Source organism: Sus scrofa, chromosome 1 (assembly GCF_054392235.1).
Source record: "Sus scrofa isolate SSC_HxYL_T2T_F1_AM1 chromosome 1, Sscrofa_HxYL_maternal_Yorkshire_Landrace_v2.0, whole genome shotgun sequence".
NCBI classification, from domain to species: domain Eukaryota; kingdom Metazoa; phylum Chordata; class Mammalia; order Artiodactyla; family Suidae; genus Sus; species Sus scrofa.
The window spans coordinates 179800025-179825670 of NC_139383.1; the positions used below are offsets into that span (position 1 = coordinate 179800025).

A 25646-nucleotide genomic window follows, 5' to 3' on the forward strand; every position below is an offset into this window, starting at 1 on the left:
GGCCAGGCACTTTAAAGTAGGAGAACACGGGTGAAGTGATGGACATGGAGTGGGGAACACAGCAGCCTTCACCCTGGCTTTGTCAGTTTGGGGTCAGTAATGTCATCTTTGTTTGCAAAGGACGGCTTGTATTTCCATCTCCCAGGGATCTGGTAGATCCCCGCAACTACTGTAATTTGGCCACCGATTTTAGCCATATTTTCATTACAGTATTGGTTTGATTCCTCAGACTGTAATGTGGGGAAGGGTCAGACATTTGAAGGTTTGCCAGGACTCTGACTCCATCCTTAAAACTTTGTCAAGAAATACACATCATGTAAAACTGACCATCTAAATTGTTTTTAAGTATACAGTCCATTTGTAAGTACATTCACTTACAAAATGAACTGTGCAATAATCTCCAGAACTTTTTTATCCTTGCAAAACTGAAACTCTGTACCTATCAAATAGTAGTTGCTCATTTTCCTCTCCCCCTAACCCCTGGCAACCACATTCTGCTTTCTGCCTCTAAGAATCTGACAACTCTAGGTACTGCATGTGAGTGGAATCATACAGCATCTTCTTGCAACTCACTTATTTCACACAGCATAATGTCCTCAAGGTTCATGCATGTTGTAGTCTGTGTCAGCATTTCCTTCCCCTTTAGGAGTTTTCTGATGGTTCAGCAGGTTAAGGATCCTGCCTTGTCCCTGCTATGGTGCAGGTTTGAGCCCTGGCCTGGGAACCTCTACGTCCCAAGGGCGAGGCCAAAAAAAAAAAAAAAAAAGTCCTTCCTTTTTAGTGTTGAATGATGCTCCATTGTATATACCACATTGTGTTCATTCATTCATCTGTGGATGAATATTTGGGTTCCTTCCACTTTTTTGGCGCTGTGAACAACGCGGCTGTGAACATGGGTGTACAAACATCTCTTCAAGACCCTGCTTTCACTTGTTTTGGATGTACAGTTGACCATTGAACAACATTGGTTTAAACTGTGCAGGTCCCCATACATAGATTTTTTTCAATATGTTCCTATATTTTCATTTTACAGATCTTTAAATTATCTAACTGTGGGGAAAAGTTTGTGTTTGGTTAGAGATCACAATATGTGCAATCAAAAGAACTAGGGTTTGAGTCCTGATTCCATCCAAACTGTTTCAGCTTCCTGTCCTTGGGTGAGTCATTTATCAGTGTTTCTGTTCTTTAGGCAGAGATAGCAGTATGCAGATTTCTGACTGTGTGGGGTGGTGGTGTGGGGGGGTGTCAACTGTATACACTCAGAAGAGAAACTGGTAGATCATATGGTAATTTTATTGTATTTTATTTTTGAGACTCTGCCTTATCATTTTCCACTGTGACTGCACTATTTTACATTCCTGCCAATAGTGTGCAAAGATTCCAGTTTCTTCAATCCAAGCCAGCACTTGTTATTTTCTGGTTTTTTTTGATAGTAGCTATTGTCATGGTGGTGAGGTGGTTGGTTCCATTTTTAAGGATGAAATAATAAACAGAATGAACAACGTATCCTAAGCAATCCCTGCATTTTCAGATAAAAGGATACAAATTAGGAAATGCCAACACTTGTAGCTCTATACCTAGTATCTAAAACCAAACAGGATGGGCCCAGTGGAATCTGGGCCAAAGACTTAAAAGAGATCCTATGATATTTCCTCTCTGTTTATGTCATCTGGTTTGATTTCTTTTTTTTTTTTTTTTTTTGTCTTTTTAGGGCTGCACCCAGGGCTTATGGAGGTTCCCAGGCTAGGGGTCGGGTCGGAGCTATAGCTGCTGGCTTATACCACGGCCACAGCAATGCCAGGTCCGAGCCACATCTGCGACCTACACCACAGCTCACAGCCATGCCAGGTCCTTAACCCACTGAGCGAGGTCAGGGATCAAATCCACGTCCTCATGGATGCTAGTCGGGTTCGTTAACCACTGAGCCATGACAGAAACTCCTAGTTTGATTTTCATAGGTCTCTTTGTATTTGGTGAATTCTTTGTATGGCTTTAACTGGACAAGGAAAGGGGGAAGGATTAGAGAGGATATGGAAATATGGTTAGAATTCTTGGAAGATTTCTGGATTGCATACACAGCTATGGAAAATTTGACTTTCATAGGTGTACAAGGTTGAGTCCTACCTTGCATCTCCTATCTCTGCATGTCTACTCTGTCATATAACCTTCCCCCGACCTCCAGCACTCCGACCCCACAGAAAGACCTTGAATGTCCTTGGTTGAAATGTGCACTTGCCCCTTTGTCAAAGTGCCCTGAAGAGTAGTTTCCTGTATTGGATGATCCAGGAACTGTTCTTGGGTCCTGATCTACTTCGTACAGTGAGAAGGGGAGCAGGTAATAGGCTGGATGACTCCCTCAAAAAAGATCACGTCCTCTTATCTCAGATCTGTTGGGCATCTAAAGAGAATTCTCTCTTTTTCTGCCCCTCCTCCCCCAATTTCTTTGGTAATTATAGCTGAAAAAAGATCTGTCCAACGGAATCCAGAGCATCAGGCTATAGCTCCACAGGCAAGATGAAGTAGGGGACTGAGTCTAGGAAAAGGGCCAGTAATCTCACAAAGGTAAACTGGCTGTGACTGTATTGCTGGGAGTGTGGCGACAGGATGCCATCTTTCCAGGCTTCCCAGTCTGTCTGTCGTTGCATGTTTTGCATGGAAGCATGGTATGCTTGCTGGCGGGAGCTTTTGCTGAAGGAAAAGAATAGCGAGTCCCTTGCTAAGACCTGTATTTGTCAGTGGCTGATGGTTGAACTGCAAGAGATGACGACCCTTCCAAACACAGGAGACGTTCCGAAGAAGGAGGATTAAAGCCATGTCTCTAAACAGATCCAATAACGAAATGAAACTTGCAGGTGGCTATTTGCAAGAACCATAAGGAGAAAGAAAATAGAATAATGAGATCTTAAACAGTGTTCCCAAGGTTTGGCTACTGAGCAGCTGGAGTCCTGAAGTGCAGCCAAAACACCATGGAACTGTTCTCCCTACTCCTCTTCCAGGCGCATTTTAACTTGGCCACGCTGCTTCGGCAATTATCAAAGAAAATTAAAAGAACAGGCAGCTCCGTAGAGCTTTGGGGACAGGCTCGCATCAATAACTACCTCCTGGCAGGGGAAAAGTTTTAATAAAGCCTCAAAACTAGTGGGGACTACCACCTAGCCCATCTTTTTTTACCACCAAGAGTTGCTACGTTTTGATAAAGTTAGATATTTCCATGTCTGCAGTTCTTAGTAAACCTTCCAAATTCAGACTTCCTCACTTCCCTGGGCCTCAAGTTTCAAGAGAGAAGAAAGGAAGTGAACATATATATCGAACACCTGCACTTCTACAAGCATTTTCTTATTCTCAGACAAGACGGTGAGATAAGCATTAGCACACCTGTTTTAACAGATAAGGAAAGAAAGGTTCAGAGAGCTAAGTAGTTCAATGACATGGACTTAGTAAGTGGCAGAACTCAGATGCAAACCCAGGTAAGGACATACGGAAACCATGCTCTTTCTCTTTAAGCTAATGCCTTTCGGTGGATTCGCAAATGCTAGGTGGCTTGTCTAAAAATCTAACCAGCATCCTGTCTGCTGCATTTCTTTCAATACAGTTGCATTTTGAAGGTCCCAATGGATGTGGAAGGCCTTGGCTATAGAGCCATAATTCTGGCAGCAGCTAGTTCTGCAAAACGGCTCTGGGTCTCTGAGCTTGAAAGCAGGGCTGCACCTCATTTAACTCGATGGCCACCATCCAAATTGTCCCAGCAGTCAAGAAGTGGGCTGCTTTTCATGCCTCTTCTGTACACATCCTTTGTTTCTCCTTTTTGTCTCTGCCCATCCTCTCCCCTAAATATCACAAAACCCTGTTTCAGCCTGAGGTTTCAATTAGGTGCTGGCGTGATGAGCTCATGCCACGCTTTGTGTGGCCGCGCCAAGAACATCCTTCCCGGTGCTTCCTTTGAGAGGGAGCTGGGGCTGCTGAATTCCCTTTTCATGCCTCCACAAGGGAGCCTCCGTTTATCATTTGTCCAAATCCTTGTTTGTCTTCGGGAAGTGAAATGCGTGCATTTGATTGTGATTGGGCTGGATTGACATCTTTTCAAGTCCGGGAGAAGACTGAAAGCCAGGCTTACTCAGGGATTATCCCCCTGTATTCAGTGGGGTTGAATGTGAAGGGCTGCATTCGTTTGGTAAATAGTGATGGAGGGTCCCACCCTGGCCTTTTTCTTCCAGTGGTTGTGCCTATTTGGACGGGAACGTGCTCTGCCTGCAGAGAGAGCCTGAAAAAAAAACATTGCCTTAGCAAATAACTAGGACTCAAAAGGGACAAACGAGGCTGCTGGGTGAGTCCCTTCCGGGTCACAGTGTCCATTTTAAGGTTAAAAATGATCTTTTTCCACACTTGCCATGTCAATTCCATGGGCCACTGTGCAGGAGTAAATTCACCAAGCCAGCAAGGAGGAGAGCCTTCTTGGTGCTCCCCTCCTGTAGAACCTCTGGAAAAAGCCTAGCTGGTCAAAGCAGACACTGGCTGGGGTTCTTTGTGTCTGTCCCTGTGTTTGTACATGTGCAGGTGGCCCTTGCTCTGTCTGGCTGGCTATTTATTTTGTTTGGAAAGCTCCTGGCTGTCTGGGATTGTATCTATTCATTCCCCCTCTGTTCAGAGGCATGTAAATTAGTTTGTTAATTCAATTGAACAATTGATTAGGCTGCTTTCTAATGTGCTCAGTGCTGTCCTAGGCACAGCAGGAGGGCATGAAAGAAGCCTCCATGGGCTCTTTAGCTGTGACCTTGAGCAGCTCCAAACCTTTCTAGCCGCCTGTTCTTGTCTGTGGGGTTAGAAGGTCAGGCTAGCTGATTTCTAGGACTCTTCCTGCTCTGAGGTTCTCAGATTGAGGTCATGAGAGACGGAGAGATATCAAGGCAGCTAAAAAAATAAGACCCATTGTGATAAAGAATACAAATGAGTTATGAGTAAAAAATATGTCCTTTGGTTATATCCAGAGTTAGGTCACTAGAAAATAAATTTTTTAAAAAATGAAGAGAAAGTCCAGTTAAATTTGCATTTCAGATAAATATTTTTAATGTAAATGTTTAGTATAAGTGTGTCCCACACAACATATGTTGTATATATGAAAAATTTAACTGGGCATCCTGCACTTTATCTGGCAACCCTGACCCAGAGAGATCACAAGAACTGTGGACTTCAAGAAGGACCACCCAGTTCCATGGTGGCTCAGCAGGTTAAGGATCTGGTATAGTCACTTGCTGTGGCATGGGTTCAATCCCTGACCCAAGGAGCCATCTGCATGCTGTAGATGCAACCAAAAAAAAAAAAAAAAAAAAGGAAGGACCATCTCTCCAGGCTCACTTCTTTTCTCTCCAGACTGTCTCTCTAGCTACACTGGCCTTCTTTCCACTCCTCCTGCCACAGGGCCTTTGCACAGGCTGGTACCACTGCTTGGGACATCTTCTTCTCCATCCCCTCTCTCATAAAATGAATTCATTCTTCAGATTTCAGTTCAAAAGTCACTTCTTCCTTAACGCCTTTCCTCATACCCTACACAGAGTCAGTTTCTATGTTCCAAATTCCCTGGGAGACCACCTTCACAGTAACTGTCACAATTTTTACAATTGTGTATTTCACAACCACATGATGAAGGTAGGGTTTGTGTAGGTAGATTGGAATGTCAAGGACATTCTGAATAGGTGAACAAAAGAAATAGAGCCACAGAGATGGGAGTGCCCATGTATGTTTCCAGAACAGTGACAAGAGCAGATGAGTTGTTAAAGTAAGGGAGGGACCCACTTGTAGAGGACAGTGTCCTTGAAACCCATAGGGGTTGGATGTAGATGTTTTGAGGAGAGTGAAGAATTCAGGATGGCTGCAGGAAGAGGGGTGACACGGTAAAATCATTCTTCAGCAGGTTTTGTTAAGCCCCAGGAGGGGGAGCTGAGTCCAAGTTTAGCTAGGACTCCTTGAAATTTTCCCCTAAATTCTGAGAATTTGTCATACTAAAAAATTCTTTTCCTGAAGCCATCAAAACCCATCCTGATAAAACCTTTTGCTAGTGTCTTACTGTGTCTGCTCTTAAATGTTTAGAAGAGGGAGCCTTTGTTAGAACCACTGCTTGGTGTTCAGGTAGGTGGATTGATTGCATCTGCCCACATGTTCATGCATGAGTTTTGCCACCTTACGGACCAGCTCATACTGTGTTCTTATATGTGTTGATTGCTTTGGCTTGGTGCCAAGAGGCTCTGGAAGATACAGGTGCCCATACCCATGTAATATACATGAATACGCACATGTACACATACTCTCATCACTCTTACACATAATGCACACATGTAAGTACATGGCTACATGTGCATATATGCACACATGCATTCATACACTCACACATGTGCAAAATAGATACATACTAGACACTTATAAACATACCCACTTGTATGCATATATACTCATATACACACAAACATATACATATATACCTATATATGGATATATTTTTCTATGGTAATAGCAGGAGACGGGAAGTCAAGTCACCCTCCTCTGGGTGTCACCTGCAGAGATGGTACCATTTCCTCTGCCTCTGATCTTCTCTGGCCTCTGAGACTTTGACTTTACATGGCAGTTTGTCCCTTCCCCAGCTTCCTTCCCAGAGCTCTTGACAGCCTCAGTCCATAAGGAGTCCCTAACAAGCCCAGACACATCGTTTTTCTGGAGGATATGTGTATATTCCGTATTTTAATATGTCCACATCCACGCAGATAGATATATATTTTCCCAAAAGAAACTGGTTATGACCTCCCGCTTCTTATTGAAGCTGTCAAGCTGCTTTCCTGACCGTTGGCCAACCTGGCTTTCTACTGACAGAACCTCTTTCAAACTTTTATTTTTGATTGAATGTAACATTTTAAGCTGTAGCACTAGATGTCACACAGCTTGAAGAGTTTTGAGCAGCATGGTGTTTTTTCCATACGGTATTTGTTTTCAGTCACTTTTTCCAGCTTTGGATTTACTATGACATTAGAGAAAAAGAACACATTTCAGGAAAAGGTTGGGTAACTCGGACAAAGTTGGATTAACCAATTCCCATGAAACTATGTGTCTAGGAACTTTCTCCAAATGGGAAGCTACTGCTATTCCATGTTCTGCTCTCTGGAAAAGTGCAAAGAATGCAAGCCGTGGTGCTTCATGGAACTCGAGATCAGATGTTCATTCTTCCAACAGAAATGATGATCTTGAACACCCTTGGCTACTGATCTGCCTTTACAGCTTTATCCTGTAGCATCTCCCCTCACTCTGCCCCTGCCATGGAGGGTGTCTCTCCGCCCTCAAATGGGCTACGAGTGTTGGTGAGCAAGTCACTCAGCTTGTCTGAGCCTCAGTGCCTGCATCCTCCATATGTATATAAGGAGTCTGGCACATGGGAGGTGCTCAATATATAGTAGACATAAAAATTGTAAAAGGCAAGAAGAGGTTAGGCAGCCAGATGCAATTGCAGATGCTAAAGAAAGAGAAGTTCCTTTTCTCTCTCTGTTTCCTATACAGTATAGATAGTACCTGCCAGCTCAGAAGGGAACTTCCTCCTTGCACGGCCTCTTAATGATTGCAGTCTGGACTAGCTGGCTTGCACATATAAAACCATAACCTTTTTTTAGTTAGCCTAACATCACTTTGCGCATCAGCTTTGGCTGTGCATTCCCAGTGTGCCAGCTAGTGGTCTGGTTGCTGAGTAGGTCACCTCTCTCCTTCCTCGTTCAATAGCACCAATTAGAGCAGTGCTTCTCAAAGTGCAGTTCCTGGGCCAGCAGCATTGGCATCACCTGGGAACCTGTTAGAAATGAAGATTCTGGGAATTCCCACTGTGGTGCAATGGGATCAGCGGCATCACTGGAGCCCTGGGATGCAGGTTTGATCCACAACCTGGCGTTGCCACAACTGCGGCATAGGTTGCAACTGTGGCTCAGATCTGATCCTTGGCTTGGGAACTCCATGTGCTGCAGGGTGCCCCCAAAAAGAAAGAGAAATGCAGATTCTTGGACTCCATGCCAGACCAAATGAATCAGAAATTTTAGAGGTAGAGTCCATTCATCTGTGTTTTAACAAGACTTCCAGGTGATTCTGAGTACGCTAGTTTGAGCACCACTGCATGAAAGTGTTACCTACTAGAAATATGTGTAAGGAATTTAACATCTATGGAACATGGAGCCAATGATTTTTCAGGATTTAAAAAAGATTCTTTGTGTACTGTTTCTAATCCGGATCTCCAAGCCTGTTAAAACTGTAAATTAAGTAAGATTCAGTAGGGCACAGCATGGAACTTCTCAGGTTTCAGTTATACAGTCATAGTGTGGAATAGAAGATTATATTACATAATTGATAAGCAGTATGCTTTTGCATTTAAGGGTTTGTTTTGTTTTGTTTGTCTTTTTAGGGCCACACCCTTGGCATATGGAAGGATCGATTCAGAGCTGCAGCTGCCAGTGTACACCACAGCCTCAGGAACGTTAGATCTGAGCCGTATCTGCAACTTACACCACAACACATGACAGTGCCGGATCTTTGACCCACTGAGCAAGGCCAGGGTTTGAACCCAAGTCCTCATGCATACTAGTTGGGTTCTTTACTGCTGAGCCACAATGGGAACTCCATATTTAAATTTTAATAATGGAGTGTACCTGAAACAATTTCCTTTTCAGAACAGGAAAAGCAAAGAATTATAGTCTTGCCCTTCCTCTCTTCTGACTTTTTCAGCAATTTTCTAATTCCAGAAAAGAGTCTGGGCTCTTTGAAGCATTCTCCACATCTTATTTTCCATAACTTTGTTCTGGAAAATGCAGTCTGGGGGGAAGCAATTTAAATACTAATCATTTGCGCCTAGTGCAGAATTTGGAGTACAAGGGCAGGCAGATCCTTTATCCTAAAACAGGAGGACTGGCACATAGATATAGAAATAGCACATAGCACGTGGTTGGCGAAGGTCAAGCCAGCCCGGCTCTGGTTGCCCCTGGATTATTCACCCCGACCAAATGCTGCAAACTCTGTGCCCATTGCTAGGACTTTGAGCAAACCCCTTTTTTATTTAAACCCTTGCATACACAGTTAAGACATTGCATCCACATGTTTTGAATTCATTTACACTTCACTCATCAGCATGTGTTGGGTAAGCACCCAGCCACCTCCGAGTTTTATGAGCTGCCTGTGTTTAGGAGGCTGCTTTTCTTGAACAGGGATATCATATATTCTACCCAAAAAATGGAACTTGAGCCTGGGAAATGAGGACTTCGGTGTTAAACTTGGAGTGAATTTGTGAAATTTGAATGGATCCAAAACTAAGCACAGATGTTATCCATCCTCCAAGAACAGCCTCACGTGTTTATTCACAGGAGCTCTCTCTCACTTACCTGAAATTTTCTCCCTGTTAAGTGAGGGCAGGAGAATGTGCTCTTGTGAGAACAGCTTGAACCTCATTTCCTGCCACTTTGGGGAGTCTCCCTCTTGCTTACTAAGAGCTAAGGCAAACCTAGGGCGTTGCACAGCTGGCTAAAATCTAGACTCTTCAGTAACATATTGCTTTCTTGGAAAGCAAGATTTTGTCCTCTCACTTAGGCTGCGTTCCTGAAAAGACAGCAAAGGGTTTTATGGTTCTGAGTAAATGCGAGGGACCTACCACTGATGGTAACTGTGCAGGATGCCATTTCTTAGAACTTGAATATGGAAGGTTATTTTTGACATTCTTTATAAAATAAATTTTTATTATTTCATTCAAGTTAGGCATGCATATATCTTACAGACTCAAATAATTCTACAAACTTCCCCCCCTCCAATATTTCTTACTACCCAACAATTGTACCTCATCTTTTGATATTTACCTTCTTATCTCTGAATGATGTTTATATCATAACTTCTGGATTTTTCAGTTTCAGATATTTTCTGTTGAAAGGAAGGTAGCCCTCTTTCACCATCTTCTCCCTCTACCTCACCTCACATATACACGCTTCCCCTCCCACATGCTCTCAATGTAATTATGTTCTAACTTTGGGTAGATTAATAACCATCACCTACAATATGACTATGTGCATGCTCTTCACAGCTGAGCCAGGTAGTGTGCTAGCTTAGGTCAGATCTCTTGGATGCTAATCCTGAGGCAGAGATTTGTGCCCAGTGTTTCTTAAGGAGTAAATCTGGAGCTAGTTCTGAGCTAGGATTGCCCTGCACAGTTACCCCAATTGAGACAGAATGGGCCTTTGTACAACCACATGGACCAGTCTTTAGACAGGGGATATCCCTGGGAAGCAGGATGGTGAGGTAACTCCCTTAGACTGGGGGCCAGTTCTATCCAGAAAGACAAAGCTGTGAGCTACCAGCAAGCAACACTTGCAGCTGCTGAGGGAACTCTGACTTGAATTGGGATGGTAATGATAGATAATGGGAGCATCACCCTGTAGCTTGCATTCCATATGCTGTGTGACTTTTCCTGAAATCCTTTTTTTTTATGTTGTTAATAAATACCTTTTTGTTTTTAGTTTGTCAACTCTTCTATGTACTTCACACTAATTCAACCCAAGCCCCTCTAAATTGTGCAAATCTTCTTTTTATAACTCGAGAACTCAATATTTTCAAATCTCAATATCTTAAACTTTATTGGATATTTTATCCATTTCATTTTCTTGAAGAAATTTCTCCTGGAGCCTTCTGATCTGCTCTTATATTTCCCTAGTGCACATCTGTCTTGTCAGAGTCTCCTTTCACCCTAGTCCTGGGCATTCTCTTTGCTTCTTTTCTGAGTTAGATCTTCTATTCCTTGTGTCCCACACCTTCTACTTTCTTGGTTTATTCCTTCACTGTGGTAGAATACATCCTCTAGTAAAAGTACATGAGCACTAAATTGTGTGAGAATTGAATTTCTGACAGTGACTTTATTGCTTCTTAAGGACTGATAATTTGACTAGATAGAGAATTCTAGTAATCGATACAGAATTTTCAAAAATCATGAGGCCCAATTATTTTCTAGCTTTCCAAGCTGTTAAGACATCCAACACCATTTTGTTTCTTGGTTTTTTTCCCTCTCTGGTAGCCTGTGTTATCTTTTCTTTGCATCAAGTGTCTTGAAATTTCACTGCCATGTTGCCAAGGCACATGGTTCCCTGCATTTCCATATACATTTTAGGATCAGCTTGTTGATTTATGCCAAAAAAAAAATACAGTTGATATTTTGATTAGGATTACACTGAATCTGTAGATCAATTTTGAGGAGCATTGCTATCGTAACAATATTAAGTCTTTTGATCCATGAACATAGAATGTCTTTCTGTTTATTTAGATCTTCCTTAATTTCTTTCAACAATGTTTTGTTTTCAGTGTATAAGTCTTATACTTCTTCCGTTAAATTTGTTCCTAAGTATTTCATAATTTTTGATGCTATTATAAATTAAATTGTTTTCTTAATTTTATTTTAAGGTTGTTTCATTGATATTGTATAGAAATATAACTGATTTTCGCATATCGATCTTATATCCTTTATCTTTGATGAACTTATTTATTGGTGCATTTAAATTTTTTTCTATACGCAAGATCATATCATCTGTGACTATAGATAGAGATACTGTTACTTTTCTTAAAATTTGGATGATTTTCTTTTTCTCTTTTAATTGTCCTGGCTAGAAGTTGGGGGGGAGTTGGTTTTGTTTTGTTTTTCTGTAAAATCAGTAGTTGTGTCCACTCTTTGTTCCTAATTTTAGTATTTTGAGTCTTCTATGTTTTATTTTTAGTTATTCTACCTAAAAGTTTGTCAGTTTTGTTGATCTTTTAAAAAATTTTGGTTTCATTGATTTTTTTCTGTTGTCTCTCCCTTCTGTGTTTAATTTACTTCCATTCTAGTTTCCTTCCTTCTTTCGGCCTTGTTTAGTGTGCTCTTATTTTTTCAGTGCTTAAGGCAGGAGGTTGTTATTAATTTGAGATCTTTTTTAACATAGGTGCTTATAGCTATAAATTTCCCTCCAAGGATAGCTATAACTGCATTCCATAAGTTTTGATATGATGTATTTTTATTTTTACTAATATCAAAGTTTTTTCCCATTTTCCTTTTGATTTTTTCTTGATCAGTGATTTAGAAGTATATTAATTTCCACATATTTCTGAAATTTCCAAATTTCTCTGTTACTGATGGCTGATTTCATTCCATTTTTATCAGTAAGCATACTTTGTATGATTTCACTCCTCTTAAGTTTGTTAAGGTTTGCTTTATGACCTAACATTTGTTCCCTTCTGGAGAATATTTCATGTGTACTTGAGAAGAATGTGTATTCTGTGTTTCTTGGATGGAAGGTTCTGTAGATATCTACTGAGTCTAGGAGGTTTGGTACTGTTTAAGTCTTCTATTTCCTTACTCATCTTCTGTATAGTTGTTCTATCCATTGTCGAAAGTGGGGTGTCAGTGTTTCAAACTATTATTGTTGAATTATCTGTTTCTCCTTTCAATTCTGTCATGTTTTGCTTCATGTATTTTGGGGCATCATTGTTTTCCTGATGGATTGATCCTTTTATCATTGCAAAAAAAGCTCTTAGTTGTCTCTAGTAAAAATATTTGCCTTAAAGTCTATTTTGTATGATGTTAGTATAGCCACTTTTTTCCAGTGTTCTGAACCTTTGATCCTTAAATACCCTATAGATATTTTTTTTTTTTTGTTTTTAGGCCTCTCTCCCCTATTTCCAAAGTTACCTTGTGAAGATGATACAATAATAGGTAGCTTCCTTGCTTTAATTCCTGCTTAGGATCAGTTTGCTTGGATCTGTTTGCTAAGTTATTTCCATGGATCCTTCTGCTTCCCACCTTCTAAAATTTTGTGACTTTTAGTTCCTTTTCTATTTGTCCTTTGTCACTTAAAAATATCTTAAGTCTTATGTCAATGGATTTTTCCAATTGAAGAGTTCAATGAGTGATTTAAAGATTTAACCTGTATTTGAGAGTAAACCACTTAGCTGTTAGTCACTTTATTCTAAGTAATCTGAATTTTCTTGTATATTCTCCAGCATTTTATAATGATCAGAGGGCTTTTTTTTTTTTTTTTTTTTTTTACTATCAGGGATCCAGATAACTGGCAATATCCTAAGTTAAAATATTATCTTTTAAATTTAGGTATGGAATTTAGATATCTTTGATTCAAAGTAAGAATAACCAGCTGCTTCCAAGTCTGTCCACTACTTGATTTTGCTTAGAGCAGAGGTGTACCAGAACACCTGGAGCACTTCAAAATACAGGCTGCTGGGCTCCATCCCCAGAGTTTCTGACTTAGGAGTTGGAGGTGAGGCCCAAGAATTCGTGTTTTCAACAAGTTCCCAGGTGATGCTAATGCTTCTGGCCTGGAGACCACACTGAGGATCACTGCCTGGCTGTGTGGAATGTAAAGGTGTTCCCCCTGGGGGTGGGAAGGACATTTAGGAACCAGATGAGAGCAGAGAGGGTGAGAGGTAAGAGAGAGAGAAACACAGAGGAGAAGGATGTGCTCACTTGCTCTTATCCAATTGTTCTAGCTTGTGCTCTTCTGTTTGGTCCCTCTCTCTGCAATGAGGTCCTACTATACACAACAGGGAACTATATCCAGTCTCTTGGGATAGACCATGATGGAAGATAATATAAGAAAGGAAATACATACACACACACACACACACACACACACACACACACACACACGTGTATATATGACTGGGTCACTTTGCTGTGTAGCAGAAATTGATGGAGCATTGTAAACCAACTATAACTTTAAAAAATGTTTAAGAATGCTAAAAAAAACAGCCAAAAAATAATTTTAAGAAAAGAGATAACCATGACAAAAATCTGCTTTGAGAAGAGGCTCTTGGTATCCGAACTGCAGTTCTGCTCAGGGAGAGAAAAGAGAATGAAGTGACTATCCTTGTGAAGCCCTGCAAATGTATTTTTATGTGGCATTTTTAAGTAGGTGGGGAGTATGGGCAGGGTCTGGAGAAGTCAGGGCTTATGCCATTTTATGAGAAGCTCTAGGTGAGTGTTGCTAAGGCAGCAGGATTCTGGACAGTTTTGTTAGGCGGTCACTCATCCCCAGGTTTCAGTTATTTCCTGGGATCCCTCTTTCCCCTGTTGCAAGTCTGGAAGGCAGGGGCACTGCCTAAGCTGCTCAGGCAGAGGGTCAGACCTAGTGTCTGGTTGGAGCCTCAGGTAGGAGAAGCCCAGACTTAAGGCTGTTCCTCTGGGTTATTTTCATGGAGCCATTTGGAGAATTCTGCCAAAATTGTCTCACAATCAGCCATGTTTTTGTATTGTTGTTGTTCTTCATAGTATGTAGTATGGTTGCAAATATAGTGAGATAAAGCTGTGGCTGCCAAGGATAGTATCGGAAAGGATAGAGGAAACTGGGAGGAAGCCCAGAGAAGTGAGAACTCAAAACCCTTGCCCCCATGAGGCTGCCTTTCAGACCCTTTTATTACATAAAAGGCAACGCACCTGGATAGTTCTGGCTATCCCTTCAGAAAGCGAGATGCTGGGAGAGAGGAAATGGGGTCTGGATAGCTGGATGACAAGAGAGGGAAAGATGTAGACTATTTTCCCTGTAACTTGTCACTTCCTTTCTTAGGCCTATTGTGTGTATATGTGTTTATAAAGCGATGTTTGGTTTTAAATAATTCCCAAAGGTGCTTACATCTATGTTGGTCTTTGACTGTTCCAAGATCATCTCTTAGATCTTTTGGGCAGCCAGGGTAGGAAATCGAGTCTCTTGACTTCTCCAATAGAGCTCAGAGTCTGTAGAAGATTCAATCTTCCTTAAACCATGTGGTCCCAGAGGTTGCCTATGATTTCCTGTTGGCGGTTTTCAATGGCTTTGGAGAAGAAGGAAGTTCATTGCTATGACAGTCAGGCAGCCACACTGGGGAAAATATGATGTATTGTGTTGTGTAGGAAAAAGTCAGTATTATCCAATGCAATAATCAGATTTTCAGACAGAGGCATGACCCTGGAACATGCTGTCTATGGCTGAGCATAGCATTAGTCTCGTCTCCAAAAACAGTTAAACAAAATCAGTGCATACTTGGCTTGTATTTCTCCCTTGGATTATGGAAATATATCTCGCCTGAAAATTTTACTCATTCTTATTTTGGAGGCAGCAAGCTTGCTCTGAAGATATTAATTGTAGCAGTAATTAATTTAGCATTGATTGAGCACCAACTCAGACCCTGTGTGAAGTTACAAAATTATAAAGAAAAGCTCTGAGGTAGGGGAACCTATCTAGTGGGGAGGGAGGAGAGAAAGGTAAAAACAGAAGCAAAACAAAACAACACCCAAAAGCCAATATTCCTGGAGTTCCCGTCATGGCGCAGTGGTTAACGAATCCAACTAGGAACCATGAGATTGTGGGTTCGATCCCTGCCCTTGCTCAGTGGGTTAAGATCTGGCATTGCCATGAGCTGTGGTGTAGGTCACAGATGTGGCTCGGATCCCGTGTTGCTGTGGCTCTGGCGTAGGCCGGCGGCTACAGCTCTGATTAGACCCCTAGCCTGGGAACCTCCATATGCCGCGGGAGCGGCCCCAGAAAAGGCAAAAAGACCAAAAAAAAATAAAAAATAAAAAAAAGCCAATATTCCTTTCTCTATCCCCCTTTTATTCCTCAGAGATTTGTTGAGCATTTGCTGTGTGCCCAGCTCTCTACTGAGTGCTAAGGACACAAAAGTGAGTCAGAGTTGGTCTCTCGAAGCCATGCTTCCGATGAAGTTTGGTTAACCTTACAGTAGGGGAGGCTGGATCAGCCTGGGATGGATGGACATATAGGGGAGATGAGTTTCCATGGAGGGCTTCCCAGAGCGAGTGACCAGGGACCTAGAGCAGAGTAGAATCAGGTGCACCATCAAGTGAAGCAAAGCCAGAGGAGCCGATAAGTGACGCCTGGACAGAGGAAGTGCTTAGGTGGGGATAGAACGCTGATTTAAGGCAGAGCAGTAGGAAATGAGACCTTAAAGGCAGGCGAGGTTCAGCTCTTGAAAGATGTTTTATCCCTTCCTGAGAATTTTGGACTCCAACCCCAGATGATAGAGAACCACTTTAATATCTCATAATGGAGGAATTATTACAGGAAACTTCAGCCATTTAAAAGAGCATAAAATGATATCACCGCATAGATTTTAAGTAATAAAAAAAGTGGAACATAAGCATTGTATGCTCACTGTGATTGCTGATTTATACGATATGGTTGTGACTATGAGAGGATAGCATGGGAGGATGACTAAAAGTGGAGTCTATTATTTGCATTGTGAAATTCTTTAAGAATTCCTTCTGGACATTCACTTAGCATGGAATCTCTACTGTATGCCAGTAGGTCAAGATACAGCTCTTAGAGTTCCCGTTGTGGCTCAGCAGGTTAAAGACCCAATGTAGTCCCTGTGAGGATAAGGGTTTGATCCTTGGCCTTGTTCAGTGGGTTAAGAAGCCAGCATTGCCAGAAGCTGCAGTATAGGTCAAAGATGAGGCTTGGATCTGGTGTTGCTGTGGCTGTGGCGTAGGCCAGCGGTCTCAGCTCCAATTTGACCCCTGGCCCAGGAACTTCCAAATGCCATAGGCGGGGCCATGAAAAGAAAATAGGAATTCCCGTCTTGGCACAGTGGAAAGGAATCTGACTAGGAATCATGAGGTTGCGGGTTTGATCCCTGGCCTCACTCAGTGTGTTAAGGATCCAGCGTTGCCATGAGCTGTGGTGTAGGTCGCAGAGGCGGCTCGGATCTGGTTTTGCTCTGGCTGTGGTGTAGGCCAGCGGCTACAGCTCTGATTCGACCCCTAGCCTGGGAACCTCCATATGCCACAGGTGCGGGCCAAGAAATGGCAAAAAGACAAAAAAATATATATAGAAAAGAAAAAGGAAACAGAAAAGAAAGATCCAACCCCTTTTCTCTACCATCACGTAGGGAAAGATCCAATAACTTACATGCCATTTTAAAAGGTGAGTGATATGAAATGTCCAGAATAGGCAAATCCATAGAGAAAGAATATAGATTGGTGGTTGGCAAGGTCCAGGAGGAGGAGGGAATTGGGAGTGACAGCTAACAGGTCCAGCATTTCCTTTTAGGGGGATGGAAAAGTTCTGGAATCAGTTAGTGGGGATGTTGTACAGCATTGTGAATATACTAAAAACCACTGAATTGCATCCTTTGGTTAAAATGGTTGATTTTATGTTATGTGAATTTTATCTCAATAAAAAATACAGAAAGAAAAAAGATGCTGATTGATTTTGGTTGTTTTCCTTTTGGTAGTCAAGGGCAATCGGAAATGTGAGCTGAATTGCCAGGCCATGGGCTACCGCTTCTACGTCCGGCAAGCTGAGAAGGTCATTGATGGTACCCCCTGTGACCAGAATGGCACCGCCATCTGCGTGTCTGGGCAGTGCAAGGTGAGTGCCCCAGAACTGGGGTATCTGGAGTGGGTCTCGGAGGTGTCTGATCTGTGACTTCCGACTGCACTGGTTGCCAGGCTGTGGCATGCTTTCTCCCCACAAGCCTTGGTCCCCCCTACTCTGAATTGTGAGCTCCGGGAAAAGGGGGTAGGATGGGTCGGCTTGTTCTGCTCTGTGGTTTTGATCTCTGGGAATTGCCAAGTCTCACAATGGCATTTTGCTTATTAAGTGATTTACATTTACATCATGTGCATCCTAACAAACTCCGATCTTTCCTCGTTGGCTGGAGCTCCTACCTCTGGAGTTGAGGTTATGAAGAGGTCACTGCTGGATCAGTCAAGAAACAGTTGGCATCGTCAGGGTGGCATTTTAAGGGCACAGCATATTTTATCTCGCCTCCCACCAGCTAGGGCAGGCTTCCAAATCAAAGTTGTCTAGCGCCTTTATGACAGAAGTTGTACTTTCAACAGGAAGTTCTCAGCCTCCTTGGATTTCTGAAGTCTGTTCCAGGAACTCCCCACCCTGCATTCTACAAACACTCTGGGCTGGGGAGAATCCTTGCAGGATGCTGCCCTTTGATAGAAAGCACCATTTGGGGGAGTTCCCTTCATATCTCAGTGGTTAATGAACCCAATTAGTATCCATGAGGACATGGGTTCAATCCATGATTAACAGTGTGACCTCGTATAAGTTCTGTAAGCTCTCTGTACCTCTGCATCATCTACAACCTGTGGACTTACAAAATATGCACAACTTGGGAGTTCCCTGGTGGTCTAGTGGTTAGGATTCAGAGCTTTCACTACTGTGGGCAACAGCCTCTGAAGGCAGAATTTCAGATGGCTCTGAAAGGCTGCTCCAAAGAGGTAGGGGGGAAATGTCAGAATATATGTGATTTTGGTGAAGAGGGAGGTGCATGCAACCAAGCACACATTTTTACAGGAAGTTTGCTGCTAGTCTCGTGAGATTACTGCTAGTCAAGAGAAGCAGACATCACCATGAAGGATTTTAGTGCTTTTCTGGGTATGAGGAGATGTAAGAATTGGGCTCATAAAATCTTCTCCTGAAACTATCTAACTATCTACTAGTCTTCCCAAAGCACAGAGTGCCTCACTCCTGATTCCCGCCCTGAGCTCTTTCAGGGGGTGTTGAGAGTCGGCAGCTGCAGTGGCTTATGATTCAGTCTGTGTAGAGGCAGATGGCAAGGGCCAGTCTCCAGGTCAGGAACACAGGGTGGATGATACCTCCCTCCTGCATTGTAGTGAAGAGTCATGAGCTAATTAATACATGGAAGGTCCTCCTCCCAGGTCTGGCACTAGTAAAGGACACTGGCTTTTCTTATATGATGTTTCTTTATGTCTACATACACCTGTTGTATTTGAATTTTCTATGCAAGAGTATTTGAGAGGTTTTTTGGCAGGTTACAAATTCGTGAGAGTCACATTATCTTTTGAGGCTGTGTTCTCACACTGCAGTGTGAATCATGGCAGACTCTGCATTGGTAGGTCTGGGAAAGTGTCTGAGTCATCTACGTCTCTAACAAGCTCCCCTGTGATGCTGATGCTGCTGGTCCACGGATCACACTTTGTGCCACAAAGTTTTAAAAGATGCTTTGATTAAAATACAGTCCACAAAGAACTAGAAATGTAAATATAGAGAGGTGAGATGGGTTGGAAGGAAGACGCAATATCATCTCTTTCCATTGGGGGAGCTTCTTTTCTTAGTGTTGCATTGTCTTTGAGGTGAGGAGATGAAAAAAAAAAAAAAAAAAACACACACACACATTTACAAGGACGAGGGTAAGGATTCTTAGCTAGTAATTGATGAAAACCAGTGGTGTACGACAGCACAGGTGGGAGATGATAATTGCTGAAAAACTGAGGCACATTCCCTAGGATGTGAGCAAATGAACAGGAATTTGTTGTTATAAGCACGACATTGATATTAACTTCATATTTGTTCTCTGTTCACTTGCCTGAAATTTGCTTATTGACACTGCTGGAACCACTGACTGTCCCATCCTCTTAGAACTTTAAATAATCAGAAATACATTTGCTTCCCAGACTGACATTCTGTCTCCTTTGCAACTTGCAAAGGGGAAAGTGCCCTTTTCTGAATATTTGATTGGAAGCCCAGAATTCAAATTGCTATCTCTCTCTGACTTGGGCCTGAGACAGCTGTTACTCTCTCACAGGGGTGTCTATATCTGCAATAGCTCCAGGAAGCCTCTGCTGGCCTCAGAGAGTTGAAAGCAAACCCAGGCCTGCAACAAAAGTTAATGAAAAGTGACAAGCGTTAAATAAGGATATGAGCTCAACCCACAGAAGAGTAGCTGGGGAAGAAGGGCGTCCTCCGGATGCGAAGCCACAGAAAAGCCCCCGGGTCCTCCCAGAGCAAGCTGGAGTGTTTTATCCCAGCGCCCGGCTGAGTGCTCCCCCCACTAGCCTGTTTACCCTGTTACTGGAGCTCCTATGGTGTCTTAGATCCAAGAATTGGAAGAGAGGCAGGAAGAATGCAGACGTCCTTGGGCTGGGGGCTGGAGAGCTTGGGGATTCCTCTCCAATCCTGCAGTCCTGGATGACACTTCCTTCTCGACAGGGAGTGAAGGATCCCAAATGTTGGCCTTAGGCAAAAGACTGCATATAGATAGCCAGGCTTTGAAGGGAAAGTGCTCTATCCCCGACTTTGCCTAAAGCGAAAGAGTGCATTTGAAGCCCTCTTTTTTTTTTTAATTGAAATATAGTTGATTTACAATGCTGTGTTAATTTCTGCTGTACAGCAAAGTGGCTCCCCATTGCCTAGGGAATAAAGTCCAGGCCCTTCATCATCTGTCTCCTGCCAGGCCTCCTGGGCCCCAGTGCTGGCAGGGCTGGCACATGTTGCTCCCTGACCTAGCAGACTCGCAGGGCTGTGCCTTCACAAGAATGTATGCACTGCCTGGCATCCTAGAGAACCCTTCTAATGTCCACTCTTGGGCCACCCAGTGGACTCTGCTCAAAAGCCATTGGCTGGTCCCCTGGAGCACTGCTTCTGTTCTTCTGTTCCCACTTCTTGTGACTCTTTGTTCCCATCACTCTGGCCTGCCACCTGTCCAGGCCAGGAGCAATTCCTGGCCCTTTGCTTGTGAGTAGGTGCTTCAAACCAATGTGTAAATGAATTGAGGGACTCTATCTGTTGGCTTTCAGCAAATGAAATGGGTCCTGAATGCAACACAGAGCTTCTTCCACTTTGGCTGAGATGGGCAGGGTAGTTGATGCTGAGAATACAAGGCCGTAAAGCCCTCTTGCCCAGATCCCAGGGACATAAGGCCTGGAAGGTCAAGGAGAGTGTGTGGCACCTCCCCAGCCTCCTGCGTCCCTCATCTTGCTTTTAATTTTGCTCACACTGAATTTCTTGAGTCCGGACAGAGCTAAAGATAGGAAGAAGCTAAGCGAGTAGCAGAGTGCTGTTTCCCGTGGTGCTTTCTGTTGAGGGGAAAGACCTCCTTCTGCCACCCACCTGCCCTCCTTATCTCTATCACCTTCCATGCGGCGCCCACACTCCACCCACGCTTGGTGGAGATTTCCCACCTCCTCTCCCAGCTGGCTCTCAGGCTTTGATCAGAATACATCGTCAAATTGTTTCATATTTATTCAGTAGATTAAGCAAAGTAACTCTTTCCACATGTGCAGAGATAAGCTCTGGACCATGTGTCACCCTGACCGGAAGGATGGCGTACTGGGTGTGTGTGCCTGTGCATTCAGGGTTCTGTTCCTTTTTAAACTGCTCTTGTGCTCTCCTGAACCAAACCACCCTGCTCGCTTCTCTGCCCTTTGCCCTAAGTTCCTTTTTTTTTTTTTTTTTTTTTTCATTTGGTTATGGGCTTTATTTTGTGGGCTTTTGCTTAGAGTTCTGTGGTTCCTTGCTGAAACCAAGAGAATCGTTGCATTGGGTAAATCGTTCTCGCCTGTGCCAAACGTGTGCCTGATTCAAGCCTGAAAATAGGGTGGAGAGCTGTTACTTCGCCGGAATCCTGAGCTGTGTGACCCTCAGTGGACTCCCTCTTGTATCTCTTCCCCAAGCAAACTGGATTCTAAAAGCACTTTCTGCTTGTGCCTATTAAAATGCTTATCATATTATGTTACAGTTATTTTGACATATGTCTAAGCTGCTAAGGCAGAGAGTCAATCAGTGTTAGACATATTTATATCCACAGTGCTTAAGTTATTAAGATTATTCAATAAATGTTTTAAAAATGTGTAAATGAATGAACCGAAGAATAAGTTAGAAACTGGCTTTCCTAACCTCCTTTCCAAAAAATGATCAAGAATAGGATTAACTAAGCATTAAAATTTTAGGAGTTCCCATCGTGGCGCAGTGGAAACAAATCCAACTAGGAACCATGAGGTTGCAGGTTCGATCCCTGGCCTTGCTCAGTGGGTTAAGGATCCAGCATTGCTATGGGCTGTGGTGTAGGCCAGCAGCTGTAGCCCCCATTCAGCTGCTAGCCTGGGAACCTCCAATTGCCTCAGGAGCCGCCCAAAAATAAAAAAATTTAGAGCCCAGGTCCTGTTTGTGGTCAAGGCCTCCTGAAATCTTAAACAGAAACTTAGGTGTTCCCTTGTGGCTCAGTGGGTTAAGGATCTGGGTGGTGTTGACACTGCAGTGGCCCTGGTTATAGATGTAGCATGGGTTCAATCCCTGGCCTGGGAACTTCTGCATACCTCGACTGCAGCCAAAAAAACCCCAAAAACAAACAAGAAAACAAAACAAAACAAAACAGAGAGAGAGAGATAGAATTAAACAGAAACCTAAAGTGAACTTGAGGAAATTTGACTGACTATATGCACTTCTTTTCCATTATCTATGGTTTTTCTCATTTTCAAACATTGAGATTACACACCTAACATAAACTGTTTGGAATTCTTAATTACTACATACCTATTAATTATTAACAACCCAAGCAATGTACATAATTAGCTCAACAAATAATTTTAACACAGGGCTAGGTATTGGAGATAGAACAGTGGGAAAGATGAGCATGGCTCTGACCCACCTTGGGCTTAAAATCTGGTGCAGAAAGTAATAAAGAGAAAAAGGTCTGTTAACACAGGAAGGACAAATTTTGATGAGCACTAGGAAGTTAACAGGGAACTGAAATAGTGAACAGCGGTGAGAGGCACATATTAGACGGAGGGTCAGGGAAGGCTCCGAGGGGGACGGGGACGGGGTCGGGGTGACAAGTGGGGGCAGTGCTCCCGGCCATGAAGGTCCAGAGAGTGGAGAAGATGTGTGCCAGGTCTGTGGCCAGGACCCAATGCTCAGGTGGTGCTCAGGAGCTGACAGACATCCAGGGTATTGTTCTGTGTTTTCTCCTGCTCTCGCCCTCGGGTGTGAACTGGCCTCCTCCTGATGGTACCATTCTTCTTTCCTCCAAGGCACCCGCACAACTTCCTGGATGCATGTTGTCTTTAGCAATAGAAAACCCTCCACTGAGTCATTCTCTGTGCCCAGAAAGATTGCTCTGGAAGCTGGATGATATAATGGGTCAAGAATAGGAGTTCCCATCGTGGCACAGTGGTTAATGAATCCGACTAGGAACCATGAGGTTGTGGGTTCGATCCCTGGCCTAGCTCAGTGGGTTAAAGATCTGGCATTGCCTTGAGCTGTGGTGTAGGTCGCAGACGCGGCTCGGATCTGGAGTTGCTGTGGCTCTGGCGTAGGCCGGTGGCTACAGCTCCGATTCGACCCCTAGCCTGGGAACCTCCATATGCTGCCGGAAGCAGCCCTAGAAAAGGCAAAATGACAAAAAACAAAATAAAACAAAGAATAGGTTTGGAGGTCTGCCAGGATCTCTAATATTAAAACAGATGACAAAGGGGCTGCTTGGGTAAGGATGAGGTAGGATGTCTGGAGCCTACAAGCTGTCCTTCCCTGGGGGGTCCCTCTTTTACTGGAGTGTCAGTCAGAACAGAGAGGATTTTAAGGTCCCTTTCCCCTGGGCTTCTGAAGGAATGGGCAGCCTTTCCCAAAGGGAACCTAAAGAGCCATTCTATCTAAATTGGCAGGGGTGCTGTCTGCACCTGTAACTGAGAAATGAGAGGAGACCTTCAGCAAAGTCCCCTGGGCCAGACGAAGAGTCTACCTTTGCCCCCATCCACCCTATTCCTGCTCCTGAACCAGCACAGGCTAGAAGTACTGTCTCAGTCCGATCTGTTACGATATAGACGCTGCAGAGCTTTGCGGGACTCGTTGTATATAAAAGCTCATCTGCAGATACCCTTCCACAAGGCACCAAATAAACATTTTAGGGATGTGGAAAACTCCGTTGCCTGTGGAATCCCCAGGCAGTCTCTCCTCAGACCAACAAGGTCAAGGAGAGCTGTCCCGCTTCTCCTTTGGTCCCTGTGCTCCTTCTTGCTGAGTCAGCTCATGCTCTTAACCAATAGAATCAGACTTCAAAAAAAAAAAAAAAAAAAGTAGGCTTCCCAGCCTAACGAGGACTCCAGTGGAGCCTGGAAGCCCCTCAGCCGGACACCAAGTGTGGACATCTTGTTTACCTTTCTGCCAAAAGCCAGGTCCAACCCAGTTGTGAGGAGCACTGAAGGTGTGATGGAAAAATATCCCGAGGTATTGTGCACCCAGGTACAAATAGATATTTGAGGACAAAAGTGCCAGCTGAAAACGCTTACATTTTTTATGTCATATTTTTAATAGATAATAATCTATTTACATGGCTCTGATAGCCAAAAATGTGACTGTCCCCACCTGTTAAGTTTCCCATTCCCCGGCAGGAAATAACCACTCACCTTTAGTTCCCTTCTTCAAGGCAGATGCTTTTATGTACCTACCTGCCAATTTGTCTTATGTTGTCTTCCCATTCTTGACCCACGTGGTAACACATCACACACACACAGCTCTGGACCTTGCTTTTTTCTCTCTTTTTTCTTTCTCTCTCTCTCTTTCTTTCTTTCTTTTTTTGTCTTCTAGGGCCGCATCCACGGCATATGGAGGTTCCCAGGCTAGGGGTCTAATCAGAGCAGTAGCAGCCGGCCTACACCACAGCCACAGCAACGCCAGATCTGAGCTGCATCTGCGACCTACACCACAGCTCACAGCAATGCCGGATCCTTAACCCACTGAGTGAGACCAGGGATCGAACCTGCATCCTCATGGATCCTAGTCGGGTTCATTACCCACATAGCCACGACGGGAACTCCTGGACCTTGCTTTTCTTACATAACTTATCTTGGAGAACTTTCCATTTCAGTCTCTACAGCACATGCCCCTTCATTTGACAGGGGCCTGATGCTGCACCGTATGACCTAACTATACCTTATTTAACCATGAGGCATGTTTAGGTCGAATCCAACCTTCTACCATCACCAGCAGCACCACCATAAATACTCCTGTGCGTGAATCATTTTACATTTGCCTGGATTGGTAGGATAAAGTCTTAGAAGTGAGTTAAGAGTCCATATGTATTTGTGATTTGCATGCCTGATGGGTGGCGATTTGCTCTCCTGAGTGGTTGAAACAACTCACCCTTGGACCAGCAAGGTCTGAGGGTGCTGTGTTGTCCACCATTTGGATTTTTGCCAATCTGATAAGTGAAAAATGGCTTGTCGGGCAGTTTTCATGTGCATTTATTTTGAGTGAGACTGTGCATCTTTTCATATGTTTAAGATCTGTTCCGGGCCTGGAGCAGGATGAAGAAGGTGCCTCAGATACAGAATTTTAGGAGACACTGGATAAAATGAAATTCTCAAGGTCTTATACTTAGACACCTAACCTGCTGCGCTTCGGTCCCAGCCCAGCGCTGCACCTTGATCTTCTGACCTGGGAACCATTGACATTCCTTTCCTGTGATCTGTTTTTCTGTTGGGTTGTTGAGCTTTCCCTTAATTTATAGGAGCTTTTATACATGAAAGAATTTTGTATCGTATAAGTTGCAAGGGTTTTTTTTTTTCCCCCAAGTAGCCTTTTGACTTACGCCTTTGCTCATGGGGTTTTATTTATTTGTTTGCTAGGCAGGGGTTTTAACTTTTTTAAATGTTGAATTTAGTAATTCTCTCTTGTCCGATTCTAGATTTTGTATTGTGGAAAGACTTTCTATGCTTTCAAGTTAAAAAAAAATTCTTCTGTGTCTTCTTTCTATAATTTATAACTGTATGCTTTTATATTTATTTTTACATTTTATATTAATCCATTTGGAATTTATTCTAGTGTATCGTGTGAGGTATGGATTCAATTTCACTTTGTTTCAGATGG

At 43.2% G+C, this 25646-nt stretch overlaps 1 protein-coding gene and 1 long non-coding RNA gene across 5 annotated transcripts in view; one reads left to right on the plus strand and one right to left on the minus strand.

Moving 5' to 3' along the window:
• THSD4 (thrombospondin type 1 domain containing 4) overlaps positions 1-25646 on the plus strand; it is a 576503-nt gene that overhangs the window by 236910 nt on the left and 313947 nt on the right. For all 4 annotated transcript variants that reach the window (XM_084979881.1, XM_021073928.2, XM_021073924.2 and 1 more), the window contains one exon: positions 17260-17396. In XM_084979881.1, the coding sequence (XP_084836007.1) occupies positions 17260-17396 (137 nt within the window). The remainder of the gene's footprint in view (positions 1-17259; positions 17397-25646) is intronic.
• LOC146406890 (uncharacterized) overlaps positions 1-25646 on the minus strand; it is a 994549-nt gene that overhangs the window by 183258 nt on the left and 785645 nt on the right. The gene's annotated exons all lie outside the window — the stretch shown is intronic.